Source organism: Rhea americana, unplaced genomic scaffold, assembly GCF_003343005.1.
Source record: "Rhea americana isolate MKP2758 unplaced genomic scaffold, rheAme1 scaffold_168, whole genome shotgun sequence".
Lineage (NCBI taxonomy): Eukaryota > Metazoa > Chordata > Aves > Rheiformes > Rheidae > Rhea > Rhea americana.
Window position 1 is genome coordinate 1,903,364 of NW_028185794.1, and position 18,198 is coordinate 1,921,561.

The 18,198-nt window shown below is 40.3% G+C and overlaps 1 protein-coding gene across 1 annotated transcript in view; it reads right to left on the reverse strand.

Annotated features, from left to right (window-relative positions):
• Positions 1 to 18,198, reverse strand: part of NPTN (neuroplastin) — a 67,707-nt gene that overhangs the window by 13,913 nt on the left and 35,596 nt on the right. Inside the window, exons 3-5 of the mRNA XM_085300762.1 lie at positions 14,570 to 14,738; positions 9,923 to 10,017; positions 995 to 1,128 (exon numbers count right to left, since the gene is read on the reverse strand). Coding sequence (XP_085156888.1) covers positions 995 to 1,128; positions 9,923 to 10,017; positions 14,570 to 14,738 — 398 coding nt within the window. The remainder of the gene's footprint in view (positions 1 to 994; positions 1,129 to 9,922; positions 10,018 to 14,569; positions 14,739 to 18,198) is intronic.

Genomic DNA, 18,198 nt, shown 5'->3' on the forward strand with positions numbered 1-18,198 from the left:
AGGTATGAAGGTCCTATGAAAATCTTGCATTTGTTATGTTTTCCAAAGAAACACAGGTACTTCCTACTGATCTGTGGGCAGGGCAGCCGCAGGTGCCTACTTCAGGAATATTTAGAGAACATGGAATTTGGGGCACCACCACATCCCTTCCACATCTGGCAGAAAGGGCTCCAGAGTTTCTTACGCTTAAAAAGTTTTTAAAAAAGAACAAAACCTTGGAAGAGTAAAGTACAAGAGATCAGACACAGGTTTGTTCTTCCTGAAAGTTAACTTTGGATGAATTTATCAAAAGCTTTCAGGTTATCAAATAACCCAAAAGAAAACATGCACAGAAATCTACAGAACSAAAGGGACTCTGATGTCTCACAAGACTTGAAAAGCCATTCATATAGCTTAAATTTTTAAGAGGCGCTGAACTGAATTGCTAGCACCTAACAGTGAACAATCAGTCCATCCTATTATTTACTGATCATTTTTTCCCATGTATCAAGCAAGTCATAATGGCCATGGCAGATCACACAGCAACATGAAAATAGACAGGCTCCAGGAGTTAGCAGATTCCAGCTTCTCTTCTGCTATTTCAATTGCTGGTCACATCCTCGCACTAAGTCATGTGAGCTCATCCAGCAAAACTGAAAAACAGCTTAAGATATTTAAAACTAAATGCATTTTTAAGGCACATTTCACAACTCACTTTTTGTAATTTGTGGCAGGCACCCTGAATATCACATCTTTCTTGGCAATTCATAGCTCAGTCCAGTAGCAATCCAATAAGCAACGCCATTTGCACAACGAAGTTATAAATATTTATTCATTTTCTATTCACTGTGAGTGAAAAGTTTCTGCTTTGCGCACTGATGTCTTAGACTTYTGAGGAACTGCATTTTGAGATGCTGTAAGACACTAATATACCCACCAAAACAAAGCCGCTCATTTCCTTCTGCGCTGGCGGTTTCAGCAGGTTAATTCATGCCTGATACCGCAGTTTACCTACCTCGAATACGCCGTTGACCTTCTTGCGCCACACCCATTCAGGATGCGGGAACCCCACGGACTTGCAGTACATGACTGCCTCCTGCCCCTCATTTTTATTTTCACTCCGTTTATGGCCAGTGATGTCTGGAGTAGCTGCAAAATAAAACAAAAGCTCTGCGTTTACAAGCTGCTCGTTACAGAAGTAATGATCTTAAGCCCCGAGAATTTGAACAGAACATGCAAGCAGCAGGTTCTGCAGAAGCCATCACCTTTCCCAAGCTGAGCCCACTTACAAAAGGGAAACTGCAATTCCCTTCTCTCTCCAACCAGCATCTCAACTGCAGATCTGCAAGAAAGTCTTTCAGGATTGCTTTGCCAGGCAAGGTGAGGGACAAAGGAGAAATCTCAACATCAAACTTCAGTTACCTCCCATAAAGCACAAACCTACAAAACCAAAGTGGCTCAGCCGTTTGCCAGTGCAGGAAGCAGGGAAGCTCCCCTCTGCCCAGAAGCACCCCATCTCCCTCTCTGCTCAAAAGTTCCCAGCGGCTTTTCAGGTACTTTCAGCCTCACAACCCAGTAGGCAGGGACTCTGCTTACAACTTGCCCATCGTTTCAGGATTTTGAACTGATAYTGTTTTAACACAGACTTTTGAAAGCTCAAATCAAGCTCTAGCCTTTCTCTGGGATTTTAGGTTTGATCCTCCCAACTTGCTGTGACTTGTCATACTTCACACTTCTTATATCTTACAGCGATACCCCTCCTTGGAGCAGTTAGATACTGGTAATGTTTTAAAAGTCAAAATCCCTCCAACAGAGAATCTTCTCATTGAGCCTATATACAAACATATGCTCTAAGGAAGGTTGCAGATAAACTGGGGGCAACCCTGAGCAAAACACAGTCCTGAATATCAGTGGAGGATATCCTGAATTAATTTGTCTATAAATAAYGCCTGTCATTTACTTTGCCATGTTTGTCACAGCAGCCTGTTACAGCCTAATACCTCACGAGAGATTACCATGGCTCAATGGACCGCCTGAGCTGAACCTCTGCTTAAGCAGATGGCTTTGGTGCTGTAGTGACCACCTTTAAAGCCCATTCGCTTTCTAGCTTGCTAATCATGTCACACGTGGCCTACTGTGTGACCACTGGACACTGATCTGTTAATCCAGTCAAAGTCCAATCTGAGTGCTCCAGGAACAAACCTTCCAGCATGGGAATTTATTACAAGGGTCTATTCAAGGGAAGTYCCTTTTATCACTAGCAGCCCCTGCAGAGAGGGGTAGAAAGGGAGTATGGGCTCATGACAGYATATCCATGACTACAAGTTAAAGAAAATAGACAAATTTCAGTTTTCATCAGTTGCAGCAAGGGAAAACAAGCAAAACATCTTGAGCAACTTGCTACTCTTCCAAGAATTACATCACAACTCTTTGGGAAAACACTCAGCCAGTTTAAGTGCTAAAGGAATTATATTTCAAATGCAAGGGTATTTCAAATGCAGAAAATATCCCATGGATATTTCCTGGAAGATCTTTTTAGGACAGTAAGGCAACTGTTTGATAATACAGTTAAAGGGGCATAAAATAGGCTTCTGAACCACCAGAACCCATGCTCATTAGAGTACTTAAGCTACAGCATTCTTCCATACACATCTGTTCATCTTCAAAGACATCATCACGAGACATTCATCGACCCAGCTTCTTGAATTTATCTAGGTATTTAAAAAAAAAAAAAAAAAAAAAAAGATTTCTAACTTGTCACCCTGGCAGAAATTCTGACCACTTGTCACATGAAGAAACATGGACTTGCTGCTGACAGAAATTGTTAAATTCCAATCTCATTTTCTAGCGCTAGATTTCCTCTGACTCAGCAACAGTCAGGGCTGCTAGCACGGACTGAAGGGCTGAACAGACTCTTCCTGCTGGACGCTGCTGCAGAGGAAGCAGAGCCCGATCATGCAGCAGACACACTGCCCGCCAGAAACTAAAGCTAACCCCAGGGATTGCTGGCAGAGCCCTTACGGGGCTTATGCCATTTTAAAATATTTTAACACGTTAAGCAAATACTTTTTCTGATTTTGAGCTGARTATCTTTTCAGCAAGGGACCATTCATTACCTAAGGGAGGGATGTTACAATCATGACGATATTTCTCTCATAAGGCAGAAGGTGAGGGAAGTACTTGAATCAAGTCTTAGGCATTCACATGGACAAACAAGAGTTTTGCTAGCAGTTTTCAATATACACGATAAAAGGKTAAGCAAGATCAGTGGATGCTGCTAGACAAGTTTTGGCTATTTGCAAGGTGCTGCTAGCCATAACCATGATAAATAATCACAATATGCTAGGACATTCTAAAAATGTATCTTTACAGGTGCCAAACATGAAAATCTTTCTTTCTAAAAGCAATAAAACACAAACTGAATAATGACACCAGGCCAGGACAATTCCCTGGTCTTATGTAGAAGTAGCTTTTAGATATATAAACTGAAGTAAGCTGGAAAAGAAAGAATGTTCCAGCCTTACTAAGTGACAACAGATACTACCTATATACCTGTGACTACAAGAGGCAATATTTCTAAGAAATGAAAATTTCAGGTTGAAGGTCTCTAAGCAGAAAAGAAATCTGCTTTAGGGTTAAGTGAGCTGCATTATGTCTTATTAAGAATCACTAAGCACCTGCAATGTTCTTTTGAAAAACTGTTTACWGCCTCAAAAAGAGGATTATATTTATTCCTAAAGAAGGTGCTTCTTCAGTAAGTGATTCCACCTTGTGATCTATTGAAAGGTCTCATCTCACCCTTGCTAAGTTTGGAAAGCTTTCATTTAAGCAGAAGTCGACCCAATGACTCCTTGTGATTTTTTTTCCTTAATTGAACATGATATGTAGAGATTACTTCCAACTTATGCTCCACTTATGCTGGCCTTACATTAAGGGACAGGCTTAAGGTGGCAAGGTGACAGCCCCAAAACTGGCACTGATGGGCTGTCAAAAGCAATTGCAAATTTCTCCAATTAGGAAAAGAAGAAATAGGATTCAGCAGCTTAACAYGAGGCCCAACACAGCCTCCATCTGTCAGCACTTAGTTTTTCTTTGCCGTCTACCAGCACAAAGAGAGGCAAAGCAGAACCTTGCAGGGGAAAACCACGCAGTACACCAGCACTGCGAAGCTGGCCCACTTTTTCTGTAAGGTTACTGATAGATACAGAAAAAGAAAGAAAGAGGGAAGGCTTTCTAGGCCACAGTAACTTCTACTGCAGGGTGACCTAGTGTTCTCCTACAGCCAAGAGATAATTACATTTCTTTAAGAAGAGGACATCTTTGCTGGGTTATCCCAAGGAGAGCCTAAGTGACAAGAATACATTCTGCTTTTTTCATCGCTGGGCACAGTTACGCAGCAGCCATTTCCAGCTCTACTAGGACAGTGACTATTTTTGTACACAGTCTGAGGGGAGCACTGCATGGAATATTAGTATTTCAGAGCATCCTATGCTAGCTGGTTTCAAGCTATGTCTGAAATATTAATCCAGTACTTATTCTACCAAAATGTGTGGCTAATTGCATTCTGCTTTGCAAACTACAACTAAAATATCACTGCAGCTGACCTCAATCACAGAATTAGCAACAGAGCAATGTTCTCCTGTGCAGCTTTTCTAGTCAAAATTTCTTACACCATTCTGCTCCAGTGCCAGCAAGATATAAGGTACAGAATGAAGCAGTTTTTGTTCATAAAGGATTTAGATTTCACTTCTGCTTTTAAGCGGCAGCATTCAGCAGCGTTCACTTCCCAGTTCAGATACTATTTGCTGTGGAGATAGGGACAAAAYATTCTCCATCAGTTCCCACACTGATGAAACTCAATGCCCTGATAAAAATAAAGCATGGTTTTTATTCTTACATTATAAACATTCTTACATAAATACTGAAAGTCTAAAGATCTGGTTGTAACAGCATATAGAAAAGCAAAGAAAGGCAGGATTTAATTGTTAAAAAGTTAAATGTAAGTATAGCCATTCTTAACAGAAAAGTAAAGCTTCTTATAAGCATAATTCTTTTGGTAGTTTTAAAAAGCATCACAAAAGAAAAAGGGTTTGTGCCCAAGTAAACTTTGCATCTTCAAGCGTCAAGTACACACTAGGCACAAAACACACTGCACAGCTACTTTAGGAATCATAGTACAGCCTTGAAAAGTGTTTTTCTTTTATTTTTTTAGGGCATGCAGTGTCATTTTTTTTATATAAAAGAGACTCAGTCCTCTGTTTCCATCTTATTTTCAAAATACTTGACTGGAGTTACTAAARAGGAGGGGAGAACTAAAATGCGTAACAGTTCACAACCTTGTCCCAGTTAACAAAACCCCTTCAAGTTTTCCCATTAAAATACAAAATTAAAGCAACGGCAAAAGCACCTAAAAATATTCTTGCATGTCAAAACCGTTATGTCTTAAAGATGACCTAGTAAAAGGGCTCTAGAAGTCTTATTTTTCTGCATTAGAATTCCTATCAATTTCTACCTTTTTAAGTCTGGATGTAGAGCTTAAAAGGCATGCTAAATGTACTGTGAAAAGGGAGAATGTGAAATGCTTTTTCTTTCTTTCTTTTTAATGTATAGGACCATTTCAAGATGCAGCTGTGATGAGAAAATGCCAGATTTCTTGATTCATTTCTGGTACAACATTGTTAAACTGCTGTATAGGTTTCCTGGGGCAGCCAGGAATCAAGAAACCAAGATCTTCTAAGGCTGCTAAAACAACCATTCATTTTCCAGCATGCCACCTGGGCCAGAAGCAAAGTAAAGGCTGAAGAATTGTATTTTGGGTGCAGGTATCATGCGTGTGATGCAAAAGCCTCTGGCTCAGCATAAGTCAGGGCATTTTACAGAACTGTCGAGTGTTATACTCTCACAGCAGCAGTGGGACTTGTCTGAGCCTTTGCTATTGGGAAAGCAACTAACTGGGAGAGACAGGAAGAAAGGAAGGAGCCTTCTAGAGTGGGGAGCAAGGAGAGAAATCAGAACCACCTCCTTGATCCAGTGATGGCAGGAAGGCTTTATAGGAAAAGGCAATAAAAAGCTCTGCTTGTCCAGGGGTATGGAAAGGAAGGAATCTTTGATTAGGGGGCAGGGGAGACAGATGATGTATGCCATCAGTACGTCATCCTGTGTACTTTGATGTTTTGGTCCTTGCAGTACTTCTGGGYAGCCAGAGGGAACTAGAAGCATGTTCTTCCTCATCGTGTTCACGTTACCACTGCCCTGCCCAGAACTATGGGTTGTAGAGCATCAGAAGACACAGGATGAACTTGTTTCCTCCTCTGTCTCCCAAGTTCTGGGTAAGACCAGAAGGACTGCAAAGACAAAACCCTTCAACAGTTGCAGGGGATTTTTTGCTTTAGTCCTTAAGTTTCCAGTAGAGCTCCAGCATAGTAACCAGGCAGCAAAAGCACTGCAGGCACTTCCACTGTSTGGTAACGGAGCAATTAAAAGCAGCTTGCTTTGAGACAGAAAGCAGTCAGCACACTGCATCTTGACTAGTGCCTGATCATTCTTGCAGTCCCTGCTGACAGTGACCACATCATCCAACACGGGCTGTTCACTAGCAATATTCTCAGCCAGCTGACCTCTACATAAGCAAAGGATGGGAGAAGACCCCTATTCCAAGGCAAAGCCTTGTAATATCCAGATTTGCTCGGCTTATAGTTTCACGCCTAAAGCTGTACTTGYACAACGCCCCTCTGACAGCTCTGAGGGAATTTGAGAGGAGCGCACAAAGACTGCGCCAGGCACTTCATCCGAAGCTCAGTGTATGGGCAAAGTTGGACTTAGGTGACTTCTGGGACCTCCCAAAGATCGCCATTAAGCCCCAGTATTCTAATTCAACAGCTCTTACACTAGTTCTAGCCTATTTTCTTCACCAAAAACAGCTGGTTTTAATATGCAAGCCCACGTAGCAATTCTTACAGCAACACTTATGTTTCTGCATTTTTATCTTCATATACACAGCACTCAGAGATATACAGGAAGAAAATAGGCAACGTTACATAAAAGGCAAATGGCACTGGTGTATCTTGGCTTTCATTTGCTGTGAGGTTATTTGTTAAAGTTGTTCACAAGTTGTCAGAAAGTCACTATTTTGGTCCACAGGCACTTTCAGATTCAGAACCATCTTTTCTATCTGCATCAGCAATTAACAACTGCAGCACAATTATAGTCACCAGTTAAACCATTAAAATTGTGTACACTTGCTTGTGCACAAATACTGTGACAGGCCACATTTGCTGGTAAGTATTAAATAATGGCATCTGCATGGTCAAACAAACATGACATTTTATACATTCCTTGATTAACAAGAATGTTACATGTCCATGATGAAGAAGTATCAAAATCAGCTTGACTGCAGAACTAGAACTGCTTTAGCAAGATACAGACTATCTGAATTTCAAGAACTGCAAAATGTGCCTTCCTTTGCAAAGTGAAGGAATCTTGCATATTCTGTGCAGCTAGCACAAATAATATTCAAGGACATTTATATCTAAGAGAATATATGTCATACCATACAAGTTCTGGCTGTRTAGCTCTTGAAGGAGCTGTAACTTAAATGAATACTCTGATCAGAATGAATTTACATATAGCCCTAGGACTGCTGGAAAGTGACAAGAGTCTCTAACTCATACTTTAAATGTGGTCTCAGTTTACCACTACATAAGTTTCTATTTAAGAGAAGTTAGAGAGGAATATATGTTTTCAGTTTAAAAATACACCCGTTCCAGTTTGCTTTGCAGAGGACTTGACAGGGTGCTTCCCACACGAGACAACCCCTGATAACTTCTCTACGTTCAGGGAAAATTCAAGGCCAAACAGCAACTCCTGTGATGCTGAAAGGAGGAGCCAGAGAACAGGGTTAACAAGTCCTCAAATTACAACTGCTGAGCAAGCAAAAAGCTTTACACCTCCAAGGAGTGGTGCTGGAGTCATTAACTTATAGCTGATGACTACTCATTGGAATTTATGTATCATTATGCATGGAAAGTTGTTAGTTATTTTTCTGCTCCTGCTCTTTGTGCCAGTAGTTCAATCATATATATTGCATTTTCTTTCTATAATCCTGAAGCCTGTGTCCCTCCAACACCCCTCTGCCAAGTTCTGTAGGTGTCCCTATGCTCCCATCCACCATGGTACTGCAGAGGAGCCTTAAGCCAAACATTTCTGAAAGATCTTTTGGCAGATTATACCAAGCTGGAGAAGGTTTTATGCAATCCACTATCAATGCTAAATTTCCATCTCTGGGAGTGGCTGTTGTCACCCTTAAACACGCTAGAAAAGGCAGAAAGGAGTGAGATCTTAAGACAGAACATATGAGCAGAATGCAAAAACAAACCAATTTATGTACCTTCTTGAAAACCCAAGAAGACAAGCTCATTAAGTGCAGCATGAACTTGAATTCAACTTGATCTAAGTAAGCCAACAATTATTTTTGAAACTGCAGACACGCTTTCAGCAGTAAGGCAGTTCCTCGTGTGTTCACATACTGTGCACCTTTTGGCCGGGGCAACAGGAATTTGTGGTGCATTCACACGAGTACATGTTTTACAGAGTTCATTTCTCCTTGCAGAGATATCTTCTGAGCCAGGTTTGGCTAAACACTGAGTATATTTAGACAGACTTGTATATTTAGACTTTATGAAAAATCCTTAAAAAAAAACCCTCAAAACATAAAAACAGCCCAAAACACTTTTTTAAAAATCAGGACAGTCAGTCAGCAAGCTTGTAGTTTTTGCTACAGATCTGTGGTACCTAACTTGAACAACGATCACAAAATAAATCAGGAGAGGCTCCATCACAGGTACAGGGATATCAAGAATGAACATGAAACGTCCTCCTTCCCACCTGATATTGGCCAGACAGCAGAAGTTCTACATTTGAGCAGGAGATGTAGTGAAGATGGTAAGTAACACTAATTTAGGTCTAAAACAAATTTACAATACACCTTCATAAAACAAGTATCAATACAATCCCAGACATGCATAAACCAATTGCAAGACTAACACATTTCACAGCATCTTCCCTGTCTTTGACTAAAAAGCTGACATAATGCATCAATCCTTACGTGGGCCAGTAATTTCCACAGCTGTCCAATGAACAAATAACTATATGCTAGTAACAGTTTAACGCTATATAAAACACTGTTGTCTCCATGCTACCTTTATTTTGTACGCCTATAAAAGAAACTCTTGTTCAGCAGCTACAGTAAAATTCAGTCTAAAGAGCACTGATTTTTTGCAGCGCAAGATTCTCTTTCAGGCAACTTTAGTATTTTCAGTTTCTATTCACAATTTTAGGCTCCTAAAGACGTCCAAACAGCACTAAAATGCACAAGACAAAACCCGTGCATGAAAATAGAATATCCCATCAGTCTGGTATGGGGCATCTGTCCAACCTGGACCCAGGCTTTCCCAGCAGTTGGAGTAGTGCCTCCAGACAAAAGCCTAGAAGTACACCAGTTCCAAGCTGCCATACTTGAGATGCTGGTTCACACTTTTTTCATTCAGGAACAACAGAGAAATTCAAAGTAGATCAAATACATTCAGAAGAAGGCCCCTTTTATTGCCATCCTGTGAAACAGGGAAGAAGCCACAGATGTCTTTGCATTAGCACAGCCACATTCTATGTGCTAGGAGATTTTTAAGTGCCCTCTATGAGGCTCACCAGTGCCGTGTACATAATCCCTTATCTGTGAGATCTTCCCTGGGATTTGGTGCAGGGCTTCCCCAGAAATTACAACCACGGATTAGACAGATTCAGGCATGACTTCAAGGGAAGCTTTCTTAGGACAGGCCACTTGAGTTAGCTGTCTTGCATGGACACCAACTGAGATGGCAAAGGCAGTGAAAGTACTTCTCTTTCAGGGAAGGGGAAGCAAAACAAAAACAAAACAAAAACAGAGTACCTCTCACTTCTATAGTGGCGTTGGCTATAGGAGAGTTTGAAAACACAAACACGCACAAGTATTCCCCTGACTCTTCTGCTCTGGGCTTCAAAATCCTGTAGACAGGGAGAGAACACATGAGCCGTGTTAGGTACTGTGTTAGCAACCAAAAATGAGCAGGCTAGGAATCTTTTCTTTCCCCAAAGACTTTAACCTTTTAACTGAATGTCACAGCAACAAATTCTTAATTCAAGGAGTGTTGTGCAGGCAGGTGTATGTGCTTGAAATAAAGTATGTTGTCTGCCTAGAAAATGAGGAAGCCCTAATCTGGAAAGTAAGTACTGTTTTAGCTGGAGAAGCTGCGTTCAGTTTAAAAGCAAGGAAAGAGGCTGACATCTGTTACATTACACACTACAGGCAGTTTGACGCAAGACATCTTCAAGTCACTAGTTTGCACGGAAGATTAGGCAGGTATTGCTTCCCCTTGAACGAAGAATGTGATTTATATGTACTTTCTGCATGGAAAAGACGTGCAGCATATCCAACTGAAATGTGACAGACTACAAATATTACCAAGGCTGACACTGTCATCAACTTATAAACTGGGTTTTTTTTTTTTTTTTTAAAAAAAAAAATCAGATATGCAACTGGTCCATTAATAGTCTTCTCCGATTCAGACCGGATATGGAAAAACTGCAAAAGCTGGTCAACCCACAAAAAGATGACACTGCACTGGAGTCTGCTGCCACTTAAAATTACAAAAGACCCTAATGTAACAACAACTAGTAGAAGAAAAAATAGATGCAAGTCAGAAGAAAACTGGAGCTGCAATAAACACAGAAATCAAGAATGTATGTTAAAGATAACGCTAACTTCAAGTCCACCAGCTTTTGCTGTCCTTCAAAAAGCTTTTGAGTATAACTGAAAGCTGTACGTATATATTCTTCAGATATTTACCTATGAAAGACATCTATCTTAGACTAGGGAGACATACTATGAGGTGATGGGGAGTTGTTGTTTCCATGTCATATTTCCATAGCATGGAACAAATTGTTAGTTCTCCTCATCCCTCCCTTTAGTAAAAGGGCACCTTGGTGGTGGTTTGTTTTTTAGAACACTTTAAGTGAATAGCATGCAGATGAACAGAAACCTGTGGAAGAATGTTGTGATAAAAAATTTGAATTGCACAAGGAAACTGCTTAGACACATAGAAAAAGCTGCCCATTTTAATACAATACTTTGACTCCAGTCTCACTGTATTTATAGCACTTACTTTCCAGAGTCACTAATGAAGGTCTATTGTTTGTTATAAATAAAGTTAATAAACTTTTTGGATAGGCAACAACATACCAACTTTTTAGACTTAAAGACTTAACAAGACAGAAGTGATTGCTTCCTATTATCACTGAACACCGCAGCAATAATTGTAATTTAAACTGCAGGCAGGCAAAGTATCCTTAGGAAGTACACAACAACTCTGAACACTAAAGCTTGCTGAGACTATGGGGAAAACATGAGAAATGGGCACTTCCCACCTACCTGTAATGGCACAATCCACCCCCAACCATTCCTTCCATTCCCAAGCTATTGCAAAACTAACTCTGATGGAAGGCAGAGAATACTCAGCTTTTTGTCATTGTGCCAAGGACTCAAACAGTTAAAGTGATCATACTTTGACCACTAGTTTTTATCCACTAGAGGGGTCAAGGGGGAATGTAAAACATTGCACTCTTTCAGTTCCACAGAAGTTTATTTTTAAAAGTATGAAACTATGGCAGCCTATTACTAGAGTACCCTTACCAAAAGTTATTAAGTGCAAATGGATATGGCTGCGAAGTTTTAAAGACAGACAAGCACTCAAAACAAGTTTGCTTAGCCAATAGTTTCCCTCCGTCCTATCATTTTAGGAAGGGCCCACCTCTTCACAGCTGTAGATTTTTCAGCAGATGCAAGAAATATTTTCTTCCACTTAGCTCAGTAATCTGTCACCCACCTCTGAATTAACCGACTGGAATGCCGAAGCAGGCACTCACTCTTCTCTGCCAAACTACAAACGAAGACCGGGTGCCAGGTTTGCCACCTGCCATTTCTACAATCCTCAAGCTATAGGACATCCTGAAAAACTTCCTGTCACTACTCGTGAAAGAATACGGTCCTAATAACTCTTGTTCATTTTTAATTAAAACAGCTTGCTGAAAAGCTATACTTCAGGTTTTCTGCTACATTCCAGCTACAACAGCTTTATCAAATTTAACAAAGAATTAGGGAAGATGTGTTTCATTTCTAATGTTACATGAGTTCTGTATTAATGTTTTAAAAAGCCCTGCCTCGTATGAGGGTAATATTTTAACTTATGAGTTCTGAAGCTTTCTGGATGGTATACAAAAYTGAACTTGGAAGTAGTAACTATATTTTTACAGCAAATCAACTTAATGACTATGAAACACCAAGAACCTGAAACTTTATTTTTGCTAGTGAAATTGTCAGAATGCAAAATATTTAGCCAATCACGTAAAAAAAAAAAAATGCTCAAGCTAAAACTTAGTAACTTGTTTTAATTACATCCACGTTGGCATTGGTTCCATGAATCCTCACTGGTAGGAAAAAGAAAAAAAAAAAAAAAAAAAAAAAGACAGTCCAGAAGTAATCTAGAAGGAACAGACCAAATGCTGTGTGATCACAGGCAGAGAAGAAATGACACAAAGCCTGGAACCACAAAATGCAGCAAAGCGGCTTGGAGGCGAGTAGGAATCAGAGAGATACCTTTTAAATGCAAATTCCCTGAATTCTCTAACAGCCCCTGTGTCTGCCCCAGGCTCTACTGAAAGCTTTACTCACCAAGAACAAAGTGACAGTTTTACAGACCCGCCTTACCTATTCCTTCTACAGGAAGTTACACCTGAAAGTTAATTCCTCCTTTTCAGAGGAATTTGGAAGGAAGAGTCTGGCTTGGAACAGATTATAGAGAAGTCAGCCTTAATGCTTAGTTTCTTGAACAGTAACATGTGATTTTCAGCAATCTTTACGTAACATGCCTTTCACATCACTCAAATAACTACTTTTATACAAGACTTCTCACTAAACTAAACTCCAGACAATGATAAACATTTTAAGAAAGCAGACCCTTTAAAACAGTGTAAAACATTGCACTGAAGAAATAACAGGATGTAATTATAGAACTAAATAAGACTTTTTCCCCTAATTGCAAACCTGAACAGATAATGCAAAGTGACTTGAAGTGGAAAACAAAAGGAAAAACTTGAACAYCTACTTTCTGCCAGCACCGAATACAACTTCCATAACCTTATAAGAGAATACTCTGCTAAGGCAATGAAAATCTTGAGTATTTCTTAATTCTGGGCCARAAAGCAACACTAGGGATAAAGAGCCCACCATATTCTACTAGGGACGAAAGAAAAAAAAAATAATAAAAATTAAAAAGTCAGGTGAGTGTAAGACTTTCTTCCATCTTTTAGTGAGGAGAGACAAGTCACAGCAAACCAGATGCTGTGTAAATAGCAGGCTTCGCCCAGACACAGGCATCTCTTTTTGGCAAAATAGTGTCTCCAAAGTTACCACCAGTGCTTAAAACATTACCTAAATGTTTTCCATTCTAGCTTAATCACTGCAAAGAATGTTTTATTTGCTGTCTACGCTGGTGTCAAGAGAAGAACATATGATATGGGCTATGCTGAGGGTTGGCCTAGATGATCTCTCAGAGGTCCCTTCCAACCTTAACATTCTGTGACTCTATGAGGGGAAAAAAAAATAAAAAAAAAAAGAGGCAAGAAAGCCGCACATACAGAAGAGCGCTCAATGACGACATCGGAGGGAACTCTCCTATGCTCTCACCAACTGCACAGCAAGAAAGTCCCATTTCTGGAATGTGGAAGCCCTAAAAGAATTTCTGCTACAGTGAAATGGAAGAGGGGGCTGAATACGTTCTGTTCTCCTTAGATAGAAAGTATGGAGACAAAGTCGGAACATGCACACGTGGAACAGATTAATGCTTAAAACACTGATGTACTGACAAATAAGAAGCACAAATGATACAGCTGTACTGAATCAATCAAGACTTGGTAAAATTTCTTAGTACTCTGACACATCAGTAACAGGTCTGAGAACACGGTCTTTCATTCATCTTCCAAGGTTAGACACAACTAAAACAGCTGATTTCCAGCAGTGATTTATGTGCAGCATTTTCCCTATATGATAAAAGTCACAGCTACAAATGTAGACATAACGCAGACAGAAGCAGGATATATACTGCACAATATACTCAGAGGAAAAGAAAAAACTAGACTTTGCGTCTGTGCCTGTGTCCATACATCATGTGTAGTTTACAGAAGCACTGAAGGAGTGTAGACTGAAATTGTGGGCTCCTTGCCAAAGAGAAATTTACAGTATGTTTATGTTGACATTATGTTTACTTGAATCATTCAAGATAGCTGCAGGGAACAACCTTTCCAGGATCACTCTTCTAACTCGACTCACAGATGCACTCTTTGCAGAGCCTCTAACGCAGATCACTTCACGCAGCTTGTCTAACCACTGTGCAGCTGAGTCAGGGACCTGGTAGTCCCAACATCCTATCATCTATTTCAAAGCCATAAGTCTATCAGGTTTGTCACTCCAGCATAATACCATGATGGTTCCCAGTTGACTTACTTGTATTCTGTAGTGTTTGAAGTTTTTCTAGTGCCGGGGATCTCCTCTCCATTCTTCACCCAGTAACTGGCAGAAAGGGGGCTGGGACTCGTGGTGAGGTTACACTGCAATGTGACGGCTGGACCATACAGATGGATGGTTACATCCTCACTGGCATTGATCCTGGGCTCTGAAACAACGGACACATTGAATAGCCACAAATCTTCACCAACAACTGTGCCACACTAGTCTAAAAGTGAGAGGGGAATCGGGAAGGGAAGGAAGCTACACAAGGAAGGTCACTGCACTAATTTGGGAAAACATCAAGAAAATCGCAAGAAAGCAGCTGACCACTAGCGAAGGCAACACTTTAGGGATCAGCTTCCCTATATGGAAAAAAAGAGAATTATTTATTTTAGACTTTCTTTTAATATTTAACATCTTTATAGATYTCTACATAATACTGTTGTTTGTTTTTACACACTATTCAACAGAAGAGAAAGTCCTGTGACAATACGTAAGGATTCAGCTCCCCTTTGGGAAGCTATTTGTTTCTGGCTATTAGTTGGTTCCTCTACTTATTTTAAAGTTTTTTTTAAAAAAACTCAAAAAGCAAGAAAACACTCCACCCATTTTCTATACAGAAAAGCCTTAAAAGTTAGAGAGTCTTGAGAATAATATTTCTGGACTTCCCCTCTGGAAAAAAGCTAATGTCCACTTAAGAAAAATATCCCGTCTGCACCAGGACACACTTCCACGCAAGGTGTGAGCATAGCTCTGCTCATATGAACCCTACAGAGTAAGTAGGCAAAACTGCATTTTGATGAAACTTAAGAAAGGTTTCATCCTGTGCATACAAGATATTTGGAACAGTGCAATTTCTTTGATGGCTAAAATTAGAGAAAATACCAAATATGAATAAGGCACAAGTTTGATGAAGAATGGCTGAAAACAGGCCTTAACACGTAACAATTAAAAATAAACAATTACATACCATGTGAAAATTACAGTAAAGAGCTATTTAGTTTACAGAGCAACCTTAAATGTGAACGTTAAGGAAGAAAAAAAATTGAGCTTCATTCAATAGGCAAAGCACAAGAGTTTCAGACGTTGCTAGCTGCACTAGGTAACTGAAACCAGACTGTTTCCCTTTACAGTCTTAACTGGTTTCAGTCAAATTTGCATTATTTATTGGTAAGGCTTTCCAAAAGTGATAAGACTAACATTAAGGCACTGTCCTTAAATTTGACAGGCAAGTTTTCTTCAAATTGTGCAATTGGTTATCGCTCCCTAAAGATTAGACTAATTAATTTTTTGAACCGTCCGAGACGAACGTCTTCCCAGACTTGGAAAAAAGGCCTCTCTGTTGAAGGCCTACGGCAGCTCAGCTGGTTTCGAGTAGCCTGTAAGAACTCAAACACAGGATGACAGAGCTTAAAGGAAAAAAGATTCTGGTCATCAAGACTTCTGAAAGCACAAATCTTCCTGCATGTAAGAGCGTCCACCTCTGCTTTCAGGAGGTTCATCAGTAACTACACACTGCTACACACGTGAACATCAACGTTTGCAAATCAACAAAAAACTTTTTAATTCTTTAAATTTCGTATGGCTTCACATAACGTAACTGTAGTACAAACTTAGTGATACCCATGCAGTCTTCTGGCTATAAAGCACTCGGAAAATAAATTATTGTATGAGGGGAAGTAGAAAATAGCAGTACCATCAGAAATGTTGCATTTTTCATCGTTTGTCTCTCCAGTGAAGGATTGAGACTGCTGCCCAGAGAGGCAAGGTGAAAAAGATACTTCTCTACTAATAAGCTGACAAAGCCATTTAAGTCCTGGATATCCTTCTCTCCTTTCCACAGCAGGCCAGCTACATAACTTTCTTTGCAGCTATTTAAAAATTCCACTACCATTTAACTGCAGAACAAAACCAGCAGTTACTGCAGTTTCTTCTGATGCTTCTCAGAGACACTTCACCATTCACACTTTCAGCTGTGTCTCTGCCTCATTATTCCCACACTGGGAATTTTACCCATGCACAGATCTGTGACTCCTGTGGGGTACAAAATGCTTTAGTGATGGCTACATCATTCCTGTACTGCCCTACTCACTTTTCCATGTCCAACAAAAAGCCCATGTGCCTTCTCAGACAAACAGAAGCAGAGCATTGGAAATAGTTTTGGGAATATGTTTGAAACAGTAACTCAGTATCAGAGCATTTTTCTACAAAAATTACTTTCTGCTCGAATTCCCTGATCATACTGGCTTCTGTTGCAAGTTTTCTTTGACATGATAGTGGTGCCTGTAAGTTTTAATTCTGCAAAACAAACACAGCATTTTCCTTTTAAGGGGAAGCTGGCAGGACAGGCTTATGGGCCACTGAAACAGAGCAGGTGACACTTTTAGAGGGAGCAGCTGGAAGAGCCGCTGCTGCCGCCGCCGCCTGGGGCGCGCTGCACCAAAGCGGCCCGCGAGCTAACGGAGAGCCTGGAGACGGAGAGCACGAGTGCTGCCGTCAGGAGGGAGGGATTTATTACACCGATCCTATCGGCAAATAAAGTCACCCCAAAAAATTACCTCTAGGCTACAGAAATAGTAAAGTTAACGACTTCATCCAGAAGATTTTGAAAGTGGTAGTGTGGCTATCCTGTTTTTCTGGTAATAGATCAACTCAGGTCTGCTCCTCAGACTGATGAGCCAAAACATGCACATAAAAAGCTGCCTGGAGCTTCAGTGACTATTTCTGCCATTATCTCTGAGCTAAGCTGCAACGTCTGAAAACATTTACATTTGTCACAAGTTTGTAACACAGGGAAGTAAAGGCAGCTGATAACAAAGTGCTTGCTGGAGCTTGCTGGGGGCTTTTGTACCTGACTTGCAACTCTTTGAAGTTAAGTTTTAGGATTGAAAAAAAAAAAAAAAAATGAAAGGAGGCTAGAGGCAACTTCAGTCTCATTTACATCCTCTACCTGCATTTACTGTATTTTAATCTGTAGTAAAAGCAAGCAGGCAATTCTAGCCTGATTTAATTCTGGAAGATGAACTGCAAATGGACTGTTCCTGGGACAGAGACATCCGAAGAAAGATGCCCCACTGGAAGAACAGGATGCTGAAGACACTTCCTGCACTTCACTTAGGCTGTCAATTTTGTGCAAGATCAGTTTTGTTTTGTTTTTTTCCTTTAATAATAATAAAAAAAAGGGACATTCACAACTAAAATCCATTACCCAGATTAGTAATAAGCTGGATACSAGATTCCAGTTCTCAGGTGCTAATTTTTAAAATCAGCAGTTGCACTTAATCTTTGCATTCCATTTTTGATATCAGACAAGTTATGATTTAACATGACAGCAAATAGAAGTTGTGCTCTTCTGATACATTCAATCCTTTTCCAGGGTGCTGATGTCAAATAAGGCCAGCAGCAAAAYGGCCACCGTCAACAAGAAACTCCARCACTGTTTAGCCAGAAAATTCCCCCGTTTCTAATAAACTGGGGTTTGCACACACAAAGCAGCCGCACAGACATTCTGAGTGGCTTCAGATAAGGTGCCCCACGTTGCGGTGACTGCTTGGAAGTCTGCTTTCCCCTTATCTCTGCTCCTCGTATTGTCACGCAGCTGCTTGATATCCGCGTGCTCCGTTTCC